Below are 20,475 nucleotides of genomic sequence, written 5' to 3'. Positions count from 1 at the left end.
CAGGTCACACAAACTGTGGGGAATTATCACACTAAAGTTTAAAATAGCTATATATAGTACATGCATATTGCATTTTTTTTTTATTCTGCCAATGGGGATTTCAAAAGTTTTCAGCAAGAAAGAACTATTCAGAATAACAGTTTAGCATCATCTTCCTGCATTGAAGTTGTTTCTCACTAGTTTTACACTTACAATTGTACGATGAATTAAACATTCATGTGTTCGTGTCTCCATTTTAAACACGTTTATATGTTAATTTATTTAATGAACTGTAATTTGCATTGTTGTCGTACTTCAATATTTGGTTTAGAAGAATGTACTTTTCAGCAGAAGTATTTTTCAGAGGGTTTTAAAAAAATACTTCTAAATAAATTAAAATAAATAAATAAATATGAATACAATATATCTGTGCCGGAATTCTGTGTTCCTTTTTTAAGCCCTGCAGAATGGTAAAACAGTGCTGTAGGGTTAAATCAATATCCGGCACAGGGTCTGGAGCACGGGGCAGTCCTGCCTCTCTTCAGCATGCAGAAACACTCCATTCCTCTGTATTTGATGTTGTGGGACTGCCTGGGGATAAAGTCTGGACTAGCTTTTTTTTCTTTCTAGGTCGGTGTATAATTCACAGTATTGTGGCTATATTTTTTGAGTCTCAATGTTTAACCAGATAACTAAACAAAAGACGCGTAGCCATACTTGCTTTATAGGGAGGAGGGGATCCTTAGAAGAGGCTATTGCGTCTATATGTCCCCATATAGACTAGCATGTTGTTTTTATCCCTCCCCATATAAATATGTGGCTGTACAATTTATATTAGAAGCAATACAATCATAAACCAAATACAGTATCTAATATTGCATCTGTCTTATACATATTTAATTAAATCAAAACAAGTCAGATGCGGGAAGCAGAGCTAAAGAGGGAAACAAAGACGGGTCTGTCGCGAATTGTGCTTTTTTTGTCTACAGTCGAAGCGCTAGGATTTGACAGGTGTTCACTGCACATAATGCAGTGATTCACAAATGTTTGAAAGCAGTGTCCTCCCCTTTTGAAATTAACAAGAACTATGCTGTTGAGCCGCGCCGAGAACGTTGGGGGCGGACGCGGCGCTGTCGCGATTGTGATTGGCCGATTGCCCTAGACAGTGAGGCGGGGCTCCGAATTGTTACCTTGAGGTCATACTGGAACGCCGCGCGCCGTTTCAGGGATACAAACAAAACAGTGTACGTTTTTACACCACGCTGCATTATAATATCGTCCATGGAAGGTTTAAACCAAGTATTATCAGAGTATCCGCAACTCGGCATTGCTGGGGGAGTTGGAGCCACGATATGCGCTGCTGGAGCACTCATTTACAAAATTGCAACGAGGTAGGTGCGCTAACAGTAGGCCTTGTGCATTAAAAGTGAACATTTATACAACGCTCTGCTCAGTTTGGTCAAATGTAGGTGTTGGGAAGAATGCGTTCTCGTGTTCTATGTAGTTTCTCGGGTTTTATCGGTATAAAAGGCGGGTTTTGATGCTGTTTTGCAGTGCTTTGTATCGTATGTGATGTCTGAAAGTCAGCTGTTCGGCCCCACGCTGTACTGCTCAGGCACCGCCTTCTGTGTCTTTCTAACTGTTTGCACAGTGCCGCTCTTACTCCATATTGCTTGCAAACACAGTCCCGCGAGGTGCAGCTCGTTTGTGTGTTTGCTTTATGCATCTGTATCACTTTAGTTTCTTTTCGTTAAAAGTTTTTCTTAAATGTGCTGTGCAGAATAAGACGAATTTCCAAGACGCTCACACAGCAGCCAGAGGTGCGAGTAGTCGCGTTCCCAGTTCAGTGAGGGAGTGAACGCGGGTCATTTGTCACCGTCCTTGAAGAAAGCACAGTTTGTTTGTTTCAGCGGTAGGGAAACACGATTCTTTAAACCTAGATGTAGAATGCATATCTGCATGCTTATTTACAACCGTGCAAAATACAGTAGTAATTATTATAAAATATGACAATACAATTTACGTTATAAAAACGTACTTCCATTATAATAACCTTGTATTGTGACCATTAAGACAACTGAATAAACCTGGACATTTAGTTAAATTAATGTTTGTACGTGTCATCTTTAAGATTGCGTTATTGATATTCCATGGTGTGTTATCAAAAGGCTCATCGAAGTGGAGAAATGCAGCTACACTCAAAATAAACATGTTAATGTCTCTGCGTTTCACAGTAAGTAACCTGACTTCGCTTAAACTTTGTTCAACAGTATTAACATTGATTTACACACTGGTGAGGAATAAAAGACAATGACGTTTTTAAAAACTCAGATTAACATGACCGCTGGAACAGCTGACCTAACAGGTGTTCATATGGCACACCGCCTTGTTACCCCCTTGAAGAGAACGCCTGTGTCAAAATTAGCCCTGGTGCAAACAGGCTTTTTCTTGCTTCTTCAATAGACACTGGTGTGTGCAAATGGCATGGACAATCTTTCAAGAAGACATCTGTTTGGCACAGTAGGAGATTTTTTAAACTCCTCTGCTGTGGTCAACACGTGTTAAGTAATGATGTTGAGCCTCATAATAAAAATGAATGGACAGATTCTTGATTCTTGGGTATTCAAGTCGTTCTTCCTATACATTGGCTGTTCATGTTGTCAAGACTTCATTTTCTGTTTCTGTTAATCAAGTGCCAAGTTTAACAACTGGCTTTAAACTTGAAGAAAAAAAAAATGTAACTGCTGGTAGATTTCTTGGCATGATGTCATTAACACAAACGGTTTTAGTGAGCTTGTCACAGTGTGTATAGTTAAGCTTTACAAAAGTGTTTTGTTTTGTTTTTTCTGGTAAAAACAAAAGGCTTATGGTGCAGTTTGGAAAAGCATTCTATGTTTTTAGTAAAAAAAAAATCCAAAAATAACAGTAGTAGTAGTTTTATTGGGACGGCAGAGATTAAACACGAATAATCCATCCCTTTTTTAATTGTAATTTTTCTGCCCCTCTTTTGCAGGAAGAAGCCATCTCACATCGAAGTTAATTGCTGGTTCTGTGACCAGGATACGGTGGTGCCGTATGGAAACAGAAACTGCTGGGACTGTCCCAACTGTGACCAGTACAACGGCTTTCAAGAGGTAATCTAGAGGAAGAATGTTACTGCATGCGGTTCCTACTCCACGTGGTGTGACTTCAAAACCCCTGGAGGAAACGCTTGCATGCTGGTGATGTTAAAACTAAACTGCAACTCACAGCAACATTTAAACAACATTCCAGGAAAGTGCTGCTCTGCAGGAATATAAAAATGAAATGACTTCATGTGGAATGTGTTGTCTAAATCTCCGCTAGGTTGAAGCAGTGTATTAAACAGATTCCGAGCCCGCAGTCATTGGTCCATGCACAGAGACGTCCAGTTCTGTGTATTTGTTGCTGTCCTCAATCCCCCATCAATATTCAATTGTACCAACACCAGACACCTGCTGTTTGTCACTCTGATTTATGTAAGACGGTATGCAAGTTACCTGTAGCCAGTAAATTAGCTGTGAAGAGGCACAGGTGTGGGTGTCCCTGGCAGTTCTGTCATCGTTCTCTTGCTTTTCTCCTCCAGAATGGGCACTACAACAAACCAATCCCTGCTCAGCACTTGGAGCATCTGAACCACGGGGTGTCTGCCGGACTCGCTGTGCCAGAGACCCCCAAAGTTCTGCAGTGGGTTAATTGCCAGATGCTGCTGTGCAAGAAATGCAATAATAACCAGACACTGAAGATTAAACAGCTGGCTTCATTTGTACCTAGGGAAGAGGTAAGCGAAAATTAGGCAGAACAGAATGGTTTTAATTGCATTCCCTGGTTTTAAATAGGATATGGCCATCATTTTTCATTAAAAAAAAACCTAAAGAGAAAGTTGATTTTCTTACTGTTTGAAATCTTCTGGTTCTCCAGTAGGGGGTGCTTGTGTTGTCTTTTTTTCTTGCATATAGCTGCCGCCTTTCTCTCGCTTCATGTAATGTCTGTCTTGTTCCAACTTCTGATAACGCCGTATGTGAGGTGCTTTTTATCTGTTAACATCTTTGTTTTTTATCTTGTACTGGTACTCTCCACTGACTGCTTTCCATTACACGCCCCACCTTCACTTGCATGTCAGCTTGTTTTGCAGCTTGGAGCTACAGCATCCTGTTTTAATCCCTGTACAGATGAATGACCCCCTTCTCTAATCTTGCATGCACATGGGTACTGGACATCACTTGTTAAGGTGTTGCATATCCGTGAGCATTTTGATTCACAAATATTTGCAAAGGAAGAAAAGAAAAATATATATTTGCTGAATGCCATGTACTTGCAGGCCCTGACAAGAGCTACGATTAAGATTACATCTTGCCTGTCTGCAGGGACAGCAGATTTCATCTTTCTTTATTTCTCTCTGAATAGCATAGCTGGCATCTTGAGGTTGCTCTACAAAGGGCGCACCCTGGTCCTATATGTTTAACTTGTTTTGTGTCTGATTGCATTTTAAACCTGTTTTCATGCACGTCATTGCAAAAAAAAAAAAAAAAGAAGTTTGCATCATTTCTGTTTGTGGCATAGGATTGTCCCTTGTACCTTAAAGGTATAAAAAAAAACAACTCTGCTTTCTGCATTAAGCTTACAAGGGCAGAGCCTTTTCAAGGGCCTGTAACACATGGCAGCCCTAGCCCTTGACCCTGGCACCACACTGCCTGGGGCCCGAGTCAGAGACCATGATGAAGCTGGCAGAGGAAGGTGTGGAAGTGTTGACAGAGGAGTGATTCTCAAATCACAAGTGTTGGCAGCTGAAACCCTCTGACATTTATCACCGCTGAAGCTCGCTCATTGTATTATGACAAGAGTTAATTTTGATGTATTATTTTGAACAATTAGTGCTCCGGAGACGCATTCAGGAACTCTTTTTGAAGTGTTAGTCCTACTTGTCTGTACACTGTTAAAGCAGAGGTCAGGGGCAGGTTGCCAGTACTGATTGACTGGTGGGGGTGGCGTCTTGCCTTTCAGGGTGGTGGGACGAATCGTTTTGGATTCCGAAGCGGTTTTTCCAGTACTTTGAGATTTGCTTCTACAGGTTCAGTCAGCGTAGATAAGGATCGCAGTGCTGTCTACCGTAGAGAGCACGGTCATGGTCGACAGGATTTCATCTTGTGCCTTTCAGCTACAGTTGCAAATGTGTGTTGACTTTGCTGCTTCCCTTTGCACGTCTCTTGTGAACATTTTCTTTGTTGTCCGTGGCAGTTCCAAAGCATTTACAGTTATTCATCCAGATGTTTTTTATTCCCAGTCCACGCTACGTTAGGGTACATCCATTTAACTATTTCTTAAAAGTACACACAGAGTTTGCGAAAGGGTGAATTGCTAAATGATTTGTTTAGTTATTTATTTGTTTGTTAGGGGTGAGATTGAACAAGAAGAGAAATAGATACAGCTTAAAACATTTTATTTACGTCCATTTTGAAATACATTTAGAATTTACAGGAGAGAGTTACAAAGAAGTATGGGGGTGAAACAGACGAAGTAAAGGAACATAAAAACGTATATTCAATCTTTCAAGTGTTTATCCTTTGCGTCTGTACAATACAGGCAAGTAGATGGATGTTTCATAGTTGTCAGATGACTTCCTGGATAGATACAGTCTGTTGCTGTCTCTGATCACACCCGTTCCCAGTCATGCACAATGTGAACCATTTCGTTCTTAACTGCCTGCTCTGGATACAGCATTGCTTTGATCCAGCTAGGACCTGCAGTGCCTGTATGGGTAAGAGCAGGGCGCTGCATCTCATCTGTCCACTTTGCATCAATGCTGCTTTGTTCTTGGTGTATCCGCTAGATCTCAGCTACTTTTTATAAAGCTCCTGACGTGCATTAACAAATGGAGGGTGGATTCCAATTATGGCAACAGTGGTGTCAATATACCTAATGTTTATAAAAAAAAAAACACTGTAGTGTAGTTTTCACTGGCCAGTATGTACAGATAGATAGATCAGAGAATTTTTTTTTCCCCCCCAGGAGAAATACGATGAAGAAATTGAGGTTTACAAACATCACCTGGAGCAGACCTACAAGCTGTGCCGTCCTTGCCAGACGGCTGTGGAGTATTACATCAAGCATCAGAACCGGCAGCTCCGAGCCGTGCTCTTCAATCACCAGCTAAGACGCAGCAGGGAGGCGGACAAGGCATACGTGCAGGTGAGCAGCGCAGGTCTGCTGTTCTCACACACCATACCAGAGCCGTTAACCCTTACACTCCCTGCTGTATTGGACAGCGCTTTCAATTCCATTTGTTCTGCGCATGTGTGCGGCTCAGGTGAACTCCCAGATTTCCATCTAGTGTGGAGGCACACAGTCGCCAGTGCAGACCAGGTTTTTTCAATTCCAATTCCGATTTCAAATCATTTCCCAGTTCCCTTTTAAGCAATTCCAGCACGTTATTGATCAAAATTACAATTGGCAATATTCTGTTGAAATGAGCTGCTCATGGTGGCATCAAATTGCTTAAATTGAAGTCACTCTTAATCGACTAAATTGGCTTCAAAGGAAAGCAGTTGAACAATCGCAACAATTATGTCTTTAAAATATCAATTCCAATTCCTCTGAAGGAATTGAATTGGGAATTGATTTAATAAAGGAGTTTGAATTGATCCTAGCCCTGGTTTAGACCAAGGGTGCTCTTGCTACCATATTAAGCCTAGTGTGAAAATGATATTGTATTAGAGGGGGTGCTGCTGTTTTTGTTTGAGCATATCATTGTATTCTGTGTATCCCAGGATTCATATTTCATGCAGTGTTGTGGACAAAACTATGTGCATATGGAAAGGGATGATTTATATCACTCTCTGTATATTTCTACTCAACACTGAATCTGCCAGTCAGAGATATTGGGAAACCCCGTATTTTGCTATTGTCAATAATTGATGTTGATTCTGTAATTAATCTTTTTAAAAGCTTCCTTTTAATTTATTTACATCTTGAGGGATGGTTCTTTCTCAATGCATTCTTTTAGCCTGTTGCATAACTCTGTAAATTATGTGATGAGCAATTCTTATCTGAAGGATCTTTGTGAGGATAAAGATATTAATCTTCATTTAGCACAGTTTTTTTACACTTAAGAGTAGCCTCCCTTTCATTAGGCAACAATTACTGCCAATGATACTGACGTGCATGAAATGCCCTAGGTAGACTTTCCTACCTTACCTCTCTGTAATCTTTATGAAATTAATGGGTATACCTGTTGATACAATGCATGTTAAGAGCTTTAAGAATTAAAGTGCTTGAGTGTTTTTCTGCATGAAACCTTTGGGTGTGTAATTGTTTTCAAAAACAGTTAAGTGATTAAAGTATATCCAGAATCTGTGTTTTTATAGTGTGACTTGTGGTCGTAACTTGTGACTGGAGTGCTAAGTTTGTATTGCATACCTTTTGGGATAAAACAACACTTGTGGTCCAATAGTATTTTTGCAGTGTTAATTATTGTAGACATGTTTTATTGTTTTTAAAACTGGAACCAAAGGCCGATTTGTTCTGAATTAAGGAAATGAAAGCCCTGCACTGTGCATCTTGCCTTGTCCAAAAAAAAAAAAAAAAAACTACCTTAGCTTGAAACTGAGAAATAACTCTCGTTTTGATTTCCTGAACTTGTATTGGCTTGCCGACTTTTCTTTTTGATCTACTTGTTTTCATTTTTATTTATTTTTTGGATTCTTATCTTGCTTTTCTGTTTTTTTTTTTTCCAGAATTCTTACACCCCCAACTTTTCAACTCCTGCCCGGGTGATATTTTTACGCATCTTGGCTTTCCTTAGTTGCGTTTTCTTGGTGGTCTTGGCAGTATACGGTTCTGAAGACCCCTTTACCCCGGCCAGCTCCCTGCATTCTCCTCCCGCCCAGCCAATGCTGAATCACTCCAACGCGTCGGGGTCCTCGGATGGGAATGCCGCCGGTGGTCAGGGGGCTCCGGTCTGGCAGGAGCTGTTCAGTCTGGTTCCCCAAGAGGCTGTGGAGAACCTGAAAGTGGCATGGGACTATGGGAAGAGCCATCAGATGGCTGTGGTCTCTCTGGGCTTGTTCACATGCTTAATGGCTGTTTTTCTTGCCGGACGCATCAGGTGACTAACCCTTTAAACTCGCACCAATCAAACACAATTAGAATATTACATCTAAATAGACGGAGTGGAGATAAGTGTTTACATTCGGACATCATCCCCCCCTCCCATTCTTGAAAGCTGTGTGCATCTATAAAACAAATGGGTAAAAGTACTAAACTGATTTAATGATTCAGCCCTAGGGCTGGGCTCTTGCTTCAAAGACTAGAAACAGTAGAGTCGGGAGGATTGGCAACAGTTCTGATAGTATGTGTGGAAAGAATATCATTATACAACTGAACAGAATTAAAGATAATACATCATTTGTCCTTCGGGAACTTAGTTCTGCCAGTTTCCTAAACCGAACACGAAAAAAAAACATAGAATGCATTTTTCTTCACGCTCATCCTGTGTGCTTCATCCTAAACCCTTAGTGTGCCATTTTGTAAGGATTTTGGCTTCTTTAATTCTTATACTACTTTAATTCTTATTATAGTGAGATCAATTCTTGACACAATTTACCTGAAGTGTTTTATGGGAACTATTTTCTAAATCCTGCAGCTTTTTATAATACCAAAAAAATGACTTGCTTGACACAAATGCTTTAAAGAGCATTTATTACTGCTTTTCTGATACAAAACATGTGTGTGTTTGTCTACAATAAAGGATGTTAATATGCATTGAAAAGACTCACAGATGGCATTAATACAGTGTAATGTGCATGCATGTGAATACACCTAGCAAGCAATGTGTTAATAGGCTCCCTATTTCTTTCTGAATCTGCAGGCTCAGGCGTATTGATGCTGTGGCTTCTGTGCTGTGGCTCGCCGTGCTGGGTTTGCACCTGGTGGAGAACTACCTGAAGACGGACGTCCCCAGCTGGCTGGACGCCGCGAAATTCAGCACCACCTCTCTGTGTTGCCTGGTAGGGTTCACTGCTGCCGTGGCAACCCGGAAATCCTCAGGCCAGCGAAGATACCGTGCACGAAGGTCAGAATCTGAAAAGTGACACTGCAAAATAAAAAGGCTTAAGAACTCTCTGTGTGAATGGTGTGGCGGTCGCTTGTGTTCCGCAGTGGAGTGATGTTTCCTGTCCCTCGCTCTTCTGTTGCTCTGCCTTCTTTCTAGTATTCTAAACCATTATCGCCGTTCATCCTGGGTTCAGAACCAGTGCCCCCTAGTGTGTGGGCGGCAGGGTGAATCCATAATTTCTGAGCCTATTTGAATGCTGAAAAATGAATGAAAAAAGAAAGTAATGCTAAACTTTTCGCATATTTAGGATGGGATAGGGTTCAATTTGAAAGTTTATTGGCTCTAAAAAGCAAAGAAAAAAACCCAAACAGACCTTTGCAGAATTGTTTTTAAATGTACCTTCTCGGCATTCAAAAGGTAAAATTGTATTCTTTAAACTGTTTGTACTGCCTTTTTGTTATATTATTATTAATATTGTTATTTTATTTTGCACAATGTTAGAATGAAAGACGAGTGAATGGAAGGCATTTTTTCAGAACTCTTCTCTATTCAACCAAGTAATAAAGGTACTTTAAAAATATAATTTTTCGCTAAACCGTCCAATAAGCCAGTGTGAATGAAAACATATAGAAGAAAGCAACAGTTAATTATGCTAGTACTTTAAAATTAGTACATCATCTGTTATTGTTTGCAGGAATAATGTGTTTTATAGATAAAGCCTAGCTGCGTGTTTTGTAATAGGAAAAACATTAAGTTAAACAGGTCAATAGGCGTTGGTTTTGTGTGTGCTGTGGAAATGTGTTTTTATTTCAGTGTGTTTGTTACACAAACATTGGATTCAGGCGATATCAGTTTTTGTTATTTTAGCAGTGCTCTGTCACTTGTAAACCTCCTTCTACCTTCATTTAATCCACAGACGTTTGGCAATTTGCAGGCTGGATAAAGAGCAGGCAGGTATATAATTTTACCTTTCCACCTGTAGCCTTCATTAGACTGGTCACCTGATTCCCAAAGGAATCTTGGCTGGATGTTACATGCTACCTTATTCGATTGTCTTGCCAAGTTAAATATCCCAATTGGCACAGCATGTTTCTGTCAGTAGGTGGTGTTGTGGATAAGTGACATGGCTAAGCACTGGGATCTTTTGGAGTAGCTGTTACAACACAGGATATATAGGAGGCTGTGTGGTCCAGTGGTTAAAGAAAAGGGCTTGTAACCAGGAGGTCCGCGGTTCAAATCCCACCTCAGCCACTGACTCATTGTGTGGCCCTGAGCAAGTCACTTAACCTTGTGCTCTGTCTTTCAGGTGAGACGTAGTTGTAAGTTACTCACTCTGCAGCTGATGCACAGTTCACACACCCTAGTCTCTGTAAGTCGCCTTGGATAAAGGCATCTGCTAAATAATTAAATAAATATATATGGTTCACAAGCTCAGTGGAATGTAGAATAGAATGTGTTTCTGTTCAAGCCCAGCATGACACTAACAAAATCCACTTTGAGATTTTCGGGAGATAGGGAATGAAAGGGTTACCCGACAGAAACCTGCTTTGATGTCAGATATGATTTAAAGATAGCACATATCTTGGCATTGTATTCTGTATGGGTGTGTGCTGCCATTTATTCCTTTTTTTTTTTTTTTTTTTTTTTTGGGTTTACCGGTACAGAGTGTGCAAGTAAAAGAAACCTGCATCGGTGACAAAGATCAAGAAACATACCAGAATTGTCTTACCAGGACAGGTAGCAATGAGGTGTGCTGTGGTCTGCTTCACAGGGAAAGTTCCCTCCCCCTTTATTTGCATGACTCGCTAGATCTCAGGCAGACGATAGGGGCTCCAGTTCCCTGGCGCCTCTCTGAATCGGGCTTGGTGGGTTGCTTCAGTGCAGTGTCACGGAGGTTGGAATTATCTGAATTTTCCTCCGTGTCTTATCAATTTCAGTATTGTATTTTGCTACTGTAGTGTGCAGCCTGAGAGACTGTCAGGTGCAGGTAAGGACGCTGACGATAGAATCCCTACCACAGTAAAAGCAGAAACACCACTGCTGCCGTATCGCGAACATCTCCAAATCCTCCAGCCTGATGCCAAGTAAAGTTCACACTGTATTTTTAGTCCTTTTGCACAAACATTTTAAAGCATTAAAAAAAAAAACACATCCCTATTGTTTTATATTTTAATTATATAAGGTAGTTTTAAAAATAAGTAAAATATACACTAGCTTAAATCAACCCCCTTTTAGTCCTGTTTTGAAAGCACACCAGATTGTGCATCCTGTAAAGAAGATCCATATTCATAGAAGACCTAACCCTGAATACACACATGTGGAAACCATTGTATGAGAATATGGGGCAGCTTTTCTATTGCCTTTTTCCCCTCCAGGTATTTGCCCTTGAATAAATCTTTCTGCAGTGAAGTAGCTCAGGACATCGCCTGGTCTCGTTCTGTTTCACCAGCATCTGCAGGTTATTCACCCTCCTCTCAATTCTAGTCACTAACTGATTGTGATTTTTGTTTTTGTTTGTTTGTTTTGTTTCTGAACAGTATAGTGATGTGTTAATCCAGTATCTGTGTTGGGTAGAATCGTTTGTATAGTTTATAATTAGAGTATTGCTAATGGGTGCTGTGAGCCAGTTGGCTTATCGTATAGATTATAATCTGAGAAATGGCATCTTTATGAACAAAACATGTATTTACTTTCCCTGAAGTTTTTCCTTCAAGTAGTAGTTGTGCTTTTTTTTTCAGTCCCTTTTATTATTGATGTAACTGTTCATTTCAGTTTCACAGCACTTCCCACCAGTACAGTGCAGTTCTTTATTTACCTGCAGTTGCTTTGGGAGTTCATGTACAGCAAAAACATTTGCATTATAGGAATACGATTTGTATAATGCTTTTTGCAGGGTCTTGTGGATTGCATTGTATTTTGAATACAAGATTTGCATTTATGAGGATTTAATACACTAGGCTTTTTAAATATTGTTCAGTGAGTGTTCACATGTATTGAAACGTGAATGTAAAACTGCAAGATTAAATATTGCAAGTATTTTTGTAGATGCAGTGTACAGTGTAGCTGGTGTGTTTTTAGAAAGTTACTTGTTTGGCTGTTGGTTGGTCATTTTAATGAAGTATACAATTAAAACAGAAGTACTATGACATTGTTATTTAGTACTAAGTAAACTGACTCAGTTTTATGATGAAAATTGTCATTTTATGCTCGTTCTTGCAAAGAACTGAAGTCTGAAGGTATTAACAGCAGCGTTGATGGTAACGACCTGTTAGCTCTGTGACAACCACAGCCCATCAGAAACATCCTGCACAGTTTACACATAGCATCAGTGCAGTGTTGCAGGGGTTGCTCTATACAAGTACTCTATTCTGCAAGTTTAGTCTGTTACAAATCGTTTGTATTTCTAACTAACCATGTGCATGCATGACCCCGCTCCTCAACAAAGGTGAATAAACTAACCTTGCAGGTTTATTTCTGACAACTTCTCCATTCTTTATGTGTGGGTGTTTTGTCTCTAGGGTCTGTAGAAGGAATTTGAAAATTGCAAGCAATACTTGAATCCAAAGACGGGCTGTGCTTGGATGGCAAAGGTTTAAAGCAGGAGATGATCTGCACACCTTGCCATACGAGCGAATTGCTCTGCTGTTATTGGCAGGTGTTCTCTGTGGTCCTCAGATTTAGTCCTACATAAATTGTTCAATCCTGCCTTCATCCCCTGATTTTAGTTTTAGAACTAGAACTCTGTACTCGGGGTTATGGGGCATATTTTCATCAAACGTGCCAGAAAAAGCCACAGCTGGTTTTTTTTTACAGCACTGTGGAGTCAACCTGGATTGGATCAACCATATTTATGCGAGGATTGCTAAAAATTAAGGTTGATGCTCTTTTAAAAAATAAAAAATAAACCACCTGTGGCTTATACTGGCTGGGTATCGAATCAAACCCTTAGTCTCCCGACCTTACGATGTGACGTTGCTTGGCTGATCGGCTGACGTTTATAGACGGTCATGGAATATGACCGCATGATCCAATGCCTCAGCCATGCACCCAAGGGGAAATAATCAGGCAACTCATAAGCATTAAACAGCAATACAGTAATCTCCCTGCATGATCTGCAACACCTAACCATTGAAAAAGAACCAGTTATTAGAACAACAAAGAAAATTGAACTGTGAAACTAAAAACAAACAAAGCGCCACTCGGATTTAGGAGGAAATGCGTCCCGCTGTTTTGATACATTGTTACAGGTCCCATATAGAAAGTCATTGTATTTCTGCGGAACTTGCCCTGACTGGAAGATAGGTATAGATATATATTGCAGTTATTTCATCCCTAGGTACTATTTTGAATGTTTTGTTTGCTATATGTCCAGCTGATATTTACTGGTTTTATATTTGTTATTTGCGTTGATTTTTGTGACGGTGTGCGCATGTATTTATCTAATCTGTGTTTAACATTTTATAAACCTTTTATATACTTTAGTAGCAAATGCTAAATGTGAACATTATCTTAGACTTCTGATTTGCTTATTTTGTATTAATTACATGAAGTCATGTGTTGTGTGAGATTTGTATTTGATTGAATTACCCTGATAGTAGGTTCACAGTACTAAAGGCACTAGTCATAAAATATTTAAAGAGCCTAACTACATGTAATTTATCACCAAATAACAAAAATCTATATGAACTCTACACATATATAGTATATACACTACTAAGCATTGACTTAGGTTAACATGTTATTTAGACAATGACTTTTTGAATGAATCTAGTCTGGACAATAGTTGTATTTTGTATTTTTGAATTAATCTTTTTAAGTAATTAAACTTGCTTCGTAAAAGGAAATTTAATTTTCGACACTAGCCTTGTATTGTACTGTTCAGTCGCATGTGTATTGAACTGCATTCACACACTGTAGTTAAAAGGTTAATTACTGGATGATGCATCTGTTTGAGACTCTCCTACATCTTATAATAATGTGATAATGCGTTGTAGCAATTGTCCTACAACAGTTAATTGATTTAAATTTGAGGTTCATGGGCATGTTTAGGGTATGATATTAATGTGCCAACGTACAACCACCGACAACATGAACTTTTAACTAAGGTCATGGTTTTTAAGCGTTTTCTTTCTTTCTCTGATCATTTCTGTAACTGACATTTCTATACTTTTTGTCTGGTTTTTTTTCTTCAATTTAAGAGCGAATTTGGTTCTTAAATGTTACCACAAAGCCAAATAGGAAAGATACAGTATCTTGAATGAAGTAAATCCTAAACAGAAAAAAGAACATAGACATCGAAGATTGTGCCTTTTAAAAAATAATCACGCTTTCTTCTCTTCTGGAATACATAACCAACCTGCAAGGATAGGTTAGTGTGTGTTCTATTGCAGTATGCACCTTTTTAAAATCTTTCAAAGTGAATTTCAAATAATATTCTTGTAAGGGATTTTAATTAGTTTTCCCTCGTCCTGTGAAATATTTGAACATGGTAATTTTGTAATTGGGCCCTCTAATTAAAAAAGTCCCCTGTTGATACCTTGACATTTAAGTTACAAAAGAAAAACCAATACCAGTGATACTGTATCTTTCACATAGATTCATGTAAAGTCCTCTGCTTTATTATTATTTAGAAAAATGCTATGTGTTTTAATCTGTTCTCTTGGAGAATTAATAAATGACTGCAATAATCAATTATGGTTTGTGTATTAATAATTATACTGAACTGTCAATTGTTTCTAGAAGTCAAATATTTTTAAAGATCTGTATTTAGTAATTTTGTAAAGTGGTGATTTTTTTTTAAGTGATAAAAAAATCTGCAAGTATACAGTATCTTGCCACTGCTTTGGTTAAAAATACTGTAAACTGTAATTAGTGGTATGATACAGAGATCATTTCCTTCAATGAATTCACCTACCAGCTTTTAATGCTTATTAAATCTTGAAAGCGCTATTCATTTAAACATATTAGGACTGTTTTAGACTGAATAGCGAGTGCTTCAGAAATCCCAGAACAGCAAGGTGCTTTCCCAATGGCCTGGCTGCTGGGTTGGCCAGAGAGGGAGACCTAGATGGTCAGCCACCACATAGTCCTGACCTTCCCACATGGGCAAAAGAATGAGGGACTGCAGAAAAAGGGAGCATCCATGAGAGGATCCTGTTTTGGAAAGGTGGAGGACTTTAAAACCCCATGCATTGCAGCTGATTGAGTCCGTGCAGGTGTAGCATTGTGAAATGCAGTAAATACCAACACACCAGGTGACACAGTGCTCGTGTGTGGCAGACTTTGTATAAACACATACGGCAGTCGCTTCAGTTGCAGTGCATTAGTACCATAGTATTGACTTGGTCAGCAAACCAGGCAAAAGCCTGTTTTGAACTTTCAGAAAAAAAAGAAAAAAAAAATGTTGCAGATATGCAAGCCTGCAATGCAGGTTACTTCTGTGTCATTCTTTTGTTGTTCATTTAAGCATAAAACCTTTTTTGAAAATATGGCGGTTATTACACGGATTCAGACCAGGCTTTTTTTTTTTCACTCATTAATCAAATTGCTGAATGTCTTATTCCAGGAGCAAAGTTTATAAAACAAAGTAATCAAAAGTTTATCTATTCAAGTTATTTGGCAATCCTTAGGGAACTTCCTAGGAGTCTTGCATCGTGGTTGGATAGATTCAATTGTGTGATCTTGGAATTTCAGTGACTTCAGGCACTGGGCTGAACAACCTTCTCATTGCCCTTAGTGTGCTTTTCACTGGAACACATGTTTTAATAATCAAGCAGACTTATTATTATATTTATTATTATTATTATTATTATTATTATTATTATTATTATTGATAAAGTTGTCTTATTGAATGTCACTGTACAGTTATTCCAAACGGCACTTCAGCTTTGATCATGTTGTTCCTGTTTAAACCACAAGAGGGCAATATAAAAATCTTTGCTGCACACCAGCTTAAAAAAAAAAGAATTGTTTTAAGGTAATTTTAAAAGTGCACATCACTGTGTGGTAAATGCAACACATTTTTAGTGTTTAAGGCAATTGGAGACAATCCTTCCTGGTACGCTAGTTCCCTTTCATCCAAACGATTCCTTATGCATTGAATATGTTGTGTCACAGACTGTTCCCGTGTTTCATGGATGTGTGTTTTGTGTTGTGTTTTCTCTCCTGCACCTGGGTTTCAGTCCCCAGTACAAGTACTTGCAGTGTTTTGCATTCCAGACAGACAGACCAGGTATTACGGCATGGGCCGCCTTCCATTATTAACATTAGAAACGGTATACTGTATCATTCTGAGATTCGTTTTACTTGCAAAGAAATCCACCACTTCCACTATGTTGGTGTATTACAGCACCCCTTGTAAAAGTTTACTGAGACATTGTAAGTGATCATTATGGTAAAGCATTACAAAGAAAATATGGTAAACTATGGAAAATTCATATAGGAAAACTTCAAATTTACTTTAGTAAACTTTTATAAGAGACCTTAGAATTTGAGGTTGTAGAGAATGTAAAATTTATATATATATATATATATATATATATATATATATATATATATACACACACACACCTAAGACTAATGCATAATATGGTTGATAATGGTTTTGTAACACATCCTTATATAATATCTACATCTGCATTAAATGTAAGCAATTTAAAAGTTTATGTTCAAATCTAAATTAAATAGCTAGCATTTAATGTATTTAGCAAGGTGATCTGTCATGTCCTGTCTCATGGCAATTTAACTTTATCATTGTTCATAGTAAACTATTGGGGGTAAAATTACATTTTATGCATTGATGTAAAATGATACATTTAATAGTTCATTGAGAATGACACGTTCATTGAGAATTTGGGAAGAGGACAAGCTTATGGCAGAAGTCTCTGTCTGGTGTTGACACTTCCAAAAGGAATACATTAAACTGTAATTGATCAGTACTCTTCTGGTCCACTTGTTTCATGTGCTGTACTGTGGAAATGTGATCCGTGAATATGAAAACTGCAAGAACATGAAGAGATTTACTGTATAACCTGTGTGTTTAACAATCTTCAAAATGAAAATGCACAGCAATGTGCTGACTGCACACACTGAGCTGGATTCTAATGAAAGAGCTTAACCTGAACTTGAATGTTTCAAGTGCTGTTAGAGAAACCCAATACCCTGTTCTGCATTTTCCTTGGTACACTACCTGCAGAAACAAAGGCAAAGCAAACACAATGAATGACAGGACATGCTCAGTGATCTTTTACAAAGTTTGTTTTTCTTGCTTTTTTTGTTCTTTAACAGCTTGTAAAATGTGTTTGATTATATTACTCCTATTGTAGTTCCATGTGTATGCAAAATGAAAGTAGAATTAGTACCATACTGCAGTAAATAAAACAGTAATAAAATAAACCTGCTTTCAAAAGAGAATCGCCCTTCTGTCCAGCGTGTTCGGCATTAATATCTACTCTATCAGCAATTTGTAAAGTTCCAACTGAATCATTATTTGGTTAGTTCAGAAACTGCTATTGAACTATATGCGTAACGACAGAGCATTAGACTGAACCATAGATGTTTACTATGTTCAATACAAATATTCTTTATGAATATGCATGTGTGAACAAATACCAGTGTGTAGATATGTTTTTCAGATTGTTTTGCAATTGTAGAAAATGTGTACCAGTATCTGGTATTGGGCATGCTTCCAACTACAGTTGTTGCAACAAAGTTGTTTTACTTTTTTGTTTATATAGCACTAGATTTGATCCCTGTGATTTCTGTATCGTGCCATCAATACTGAAATACAGAAGTATTTATTCATTTTAAGCCTTTTAAGTTCTATCCCGTGAATATACAGTTTGGGGAAAATTGTGCTACATCCTTGCACTTTGGCGGGAGAGGAGAGTTGGCGTAAACAAGAACTACAACAAGGCTGAAGGAATGAATGGAACAACAGTGTTTCTGTGTTCTTTGTCTTTCTCAGGTATCTGTCTGGAGATTCTGCGACATCGTTCTACAGCGGTGACCCCGGGGTCCTGTCTCCAGCTCTGTCTGCTTCCTCCGTCTTCCTCCCCACACCGCCCCCCATCCTCTCCCACCTGGTCAACCACCAGCTCTGCCACCGAGTGCGGAAGGCCTCCCCGTCCTCCCTGCCGGGCCGTCTGAACCGGGCACTGTCCCTGGGAACCATCCCATCCATCACTAGAGCAGGCAAGTCGCACTTCCTTCAAGGTTGCATCGTCATTTTGTACCATTTGACACAGGTCCCTAGATATTCACAGTTCAATGGGATTCGCGCACTTAATCAATTCATGCTTCCCCACCTCTCTCCATGATCTTTTGAGAGTTTTCAGAAGCAATTATTGCTTATTGGCACAAATTGATCTTACCCGAAAAAAACCCAGCAGAGAATCTCATAACACATGTAATAGGGAATTAAAGAAGTGTAAGACTTTTTCTGAGACTTCGTGTGGTTTAGATATTATCCAGATATTGCCTTCAACAAGAGTCCAACATTTCAGGCATTCAGCATGACTGACTGTTCGCTCGCTGCATAACGCGAGTGCACACCACAAAAAGACACTCGCTCTTTTCTTTACTTAGGGCGGAACTGCGCTACTGCCAAAACATTCCCTCCAGGAAACACTATCACAAACTCTTCTTGATTTACTTTAAAACATTGTACTTGGTTTCACTTTCAGTTAACAATAAATGTTATTTAAACTTTTCTAATTATTATAACTTCTACCCCTTGATTAACCATTTTAAATATAACCTATAACTGTTACACAAGCAAGGAATTAATTCTATAATTCATTTCTGTAATTATGCTGTCTTTCCATTTATTTATTGAGTGCAAGCTCTGGAAAGCCTGTATTTAGAATCGAGGTGTCAATCTGTGTGGTTTTTGCTGGCAGATGTTTTGATTTTATGACTCATGCAGGCTTCTTGGCAAACCCAATGTTATTTCTATGGTGTTATAACTATTTAGATCCACTTTGCATATGGGTAAATGGGTGTGTGTCGATTTGAGATTGACTGACAGGTATATAAAAGCTATAATTGTTGTTTTTCAATTTATAGGATGATATATCTACATTTAAAAGTAGACGTAGAAGAGAAAGATGTATGCAAATTTGAAATGATTGATAATGTTGTTAGTATGCATTGAAGAAACCTGACGTGCCTTAGTGGTTTGTTTCCCGTTCAAGCATGTAAAAACTGACAGCAATATTCTAAAACAAACATTTATTTAGCAACGGCATGGTTAGAAACATCACACTTGAATTTCAGTGTCTCGCAATCTTACACACTGCTCCAGGATACAAGAAGTATAATAATAATAATACATTAGAGCTTAGACCAGGACTTTTAGTATCCAGTTTTTGCATAAAACTATTGCTTTTTGTTGTGATTATTTTATTTTTTTTCTCATGAGTTTTGTCTGTATTTCGTCCTGGACTGTGTTCAGGGTCGTGGTCACTTGCTGTTTTTTTCAGTTCCAATTATTTTTTTAAAATCAATTCCAAATTCCAATTACCATTCCCTTTTAATCAATTCCAACACGTCATTGGCCAAGATTGGAATTAGCAGTGTTCTGTTAAAATGAGCTTCTCACAGTGGCAAGAGATTACTGACATTGAAGACACTGTTAGTCAATTAAATGGGCTTGAAATGAAAGCAGTTGAACAATCGCAACTTGTCTCTCAAATTCCAATTCCTTCGAATGGAAATGGAATTGGAATTGAAAAATAGGTCTTGACCCCGACCCTGCCTGTTCATCCTCAACATGATGGCTCATGAATAAACTACTTTTATCGTAATGTTACTTTATTTGTATGTTTCTGTATCTGGTTTCATTTTCAAGACTTTTCACTTTTCTTTTTACCCCGTACGTGAAAAATCGCCTAATACACTTAAATGTCTTGAAGGCTGTGTGGTCCAGTGGTTAAAGAAAAGGGCTTGTAACCTGGAGGTCCCCGGTTCAAGTCCCACCTCAGCCACTGACTCATTGTGTGACCCTGAGCAAGTCACTTAACCTCCTTGTGCTCCGTCTTTCTGGTGAGATGTAATTGTAAGTGACTCTGCAGCTGATGCATAGTTCACACACCCTAGTCTCTGTAAGTCGCCTTGGATAAAGGCGTCTGCTAAATAAACAAATAATAATAATGTCCCAACGTAGGAAGGTTAATAAAGACACTTCAATTTGCCACTCCTTTTCTGTGTAGATAATCTTCATTGCAGATGCGTCAACAGCAGTCGCCTCTCGGTAACCGCCTTTATCCTGAAGTGGGGTTCCTTGTGTTTTTCACTTGAATGTGGGCTCCTAGCCAAACTGCTGAAAGATGGAGATAGGTAGGGCTACGTGCCGTCATGTTAAACCTGCGAAGAGGAGCATTCTGGGAGTGCATGTTTATAAGGGTCATGGGTTTTCTGTGCTGAAT

At 38.8% G+C, this 20,475-nt stretch overlaps 1 protein-coding gene across 2 annotated transcripts in view; it reads left to right on the top strand.

Moving 5' to 3' along the window:
- The first annotated feature begins 1,069 nt into the window (after nt 1-1,069).
- LOC117432221 (transmembrane protein 201-like) overlaps nt 1,070-20,475 on the top strand; it is a 68,902-nt gene continuing 49,496 nt past the window's right edge. The window contains exons 1-7 of one of the 2 annotated variants that reach the window (XM_059002237.1): nt 1,070-1,370; nt 2,993-3,113; nt 3,584-3,778; nt 6,007-6,186; nt 7,731-8,101; nt 8,864-9,067; nt 18,015-18,241. In XM_059002237.1, the coding sequence (XP_058858220.1) occupies nt 1,261-1,370; nt 2,993-3,113; nt 3,584-3,778; nt 6,007-6,186; nt 7,731-8,101; nt 8,864-9,067; nt 18,015-18,241 (1,408 nt within the window). In that variant the 5' untranslated portion in view covers nt 1,070-1,260. The remainder of the gene's footprint in view (nt 1,371-2,992; nt 3,114-3,583; nt 3,779-6,006; nt 6,187-7,730; nt 8,102-8,863; nt 9,068-18,014; nt 18,242-20,475) is intronic. The other variant, XM_059002236.1, reaches the window with a different exon arrangement.

This window comes from Acipenser ruthenus, chromosome 27, assembly GCF_902713425.1.
Source record: "Acipenser ruthenus chromosome 27, fAciRut3.2 maternal haplotype, whole genome shotgun sequence".
Classification (NCBI taxonomy): Eukaryota; Metazoa; Chordata; class Actinopteri; order Acipenseriformes; family Acipenseridae; genus Acipenser; species Acipenser ruthenus.
This window is presented reverse-complemented; position numbering and strand designations above follow the sequence as displayed.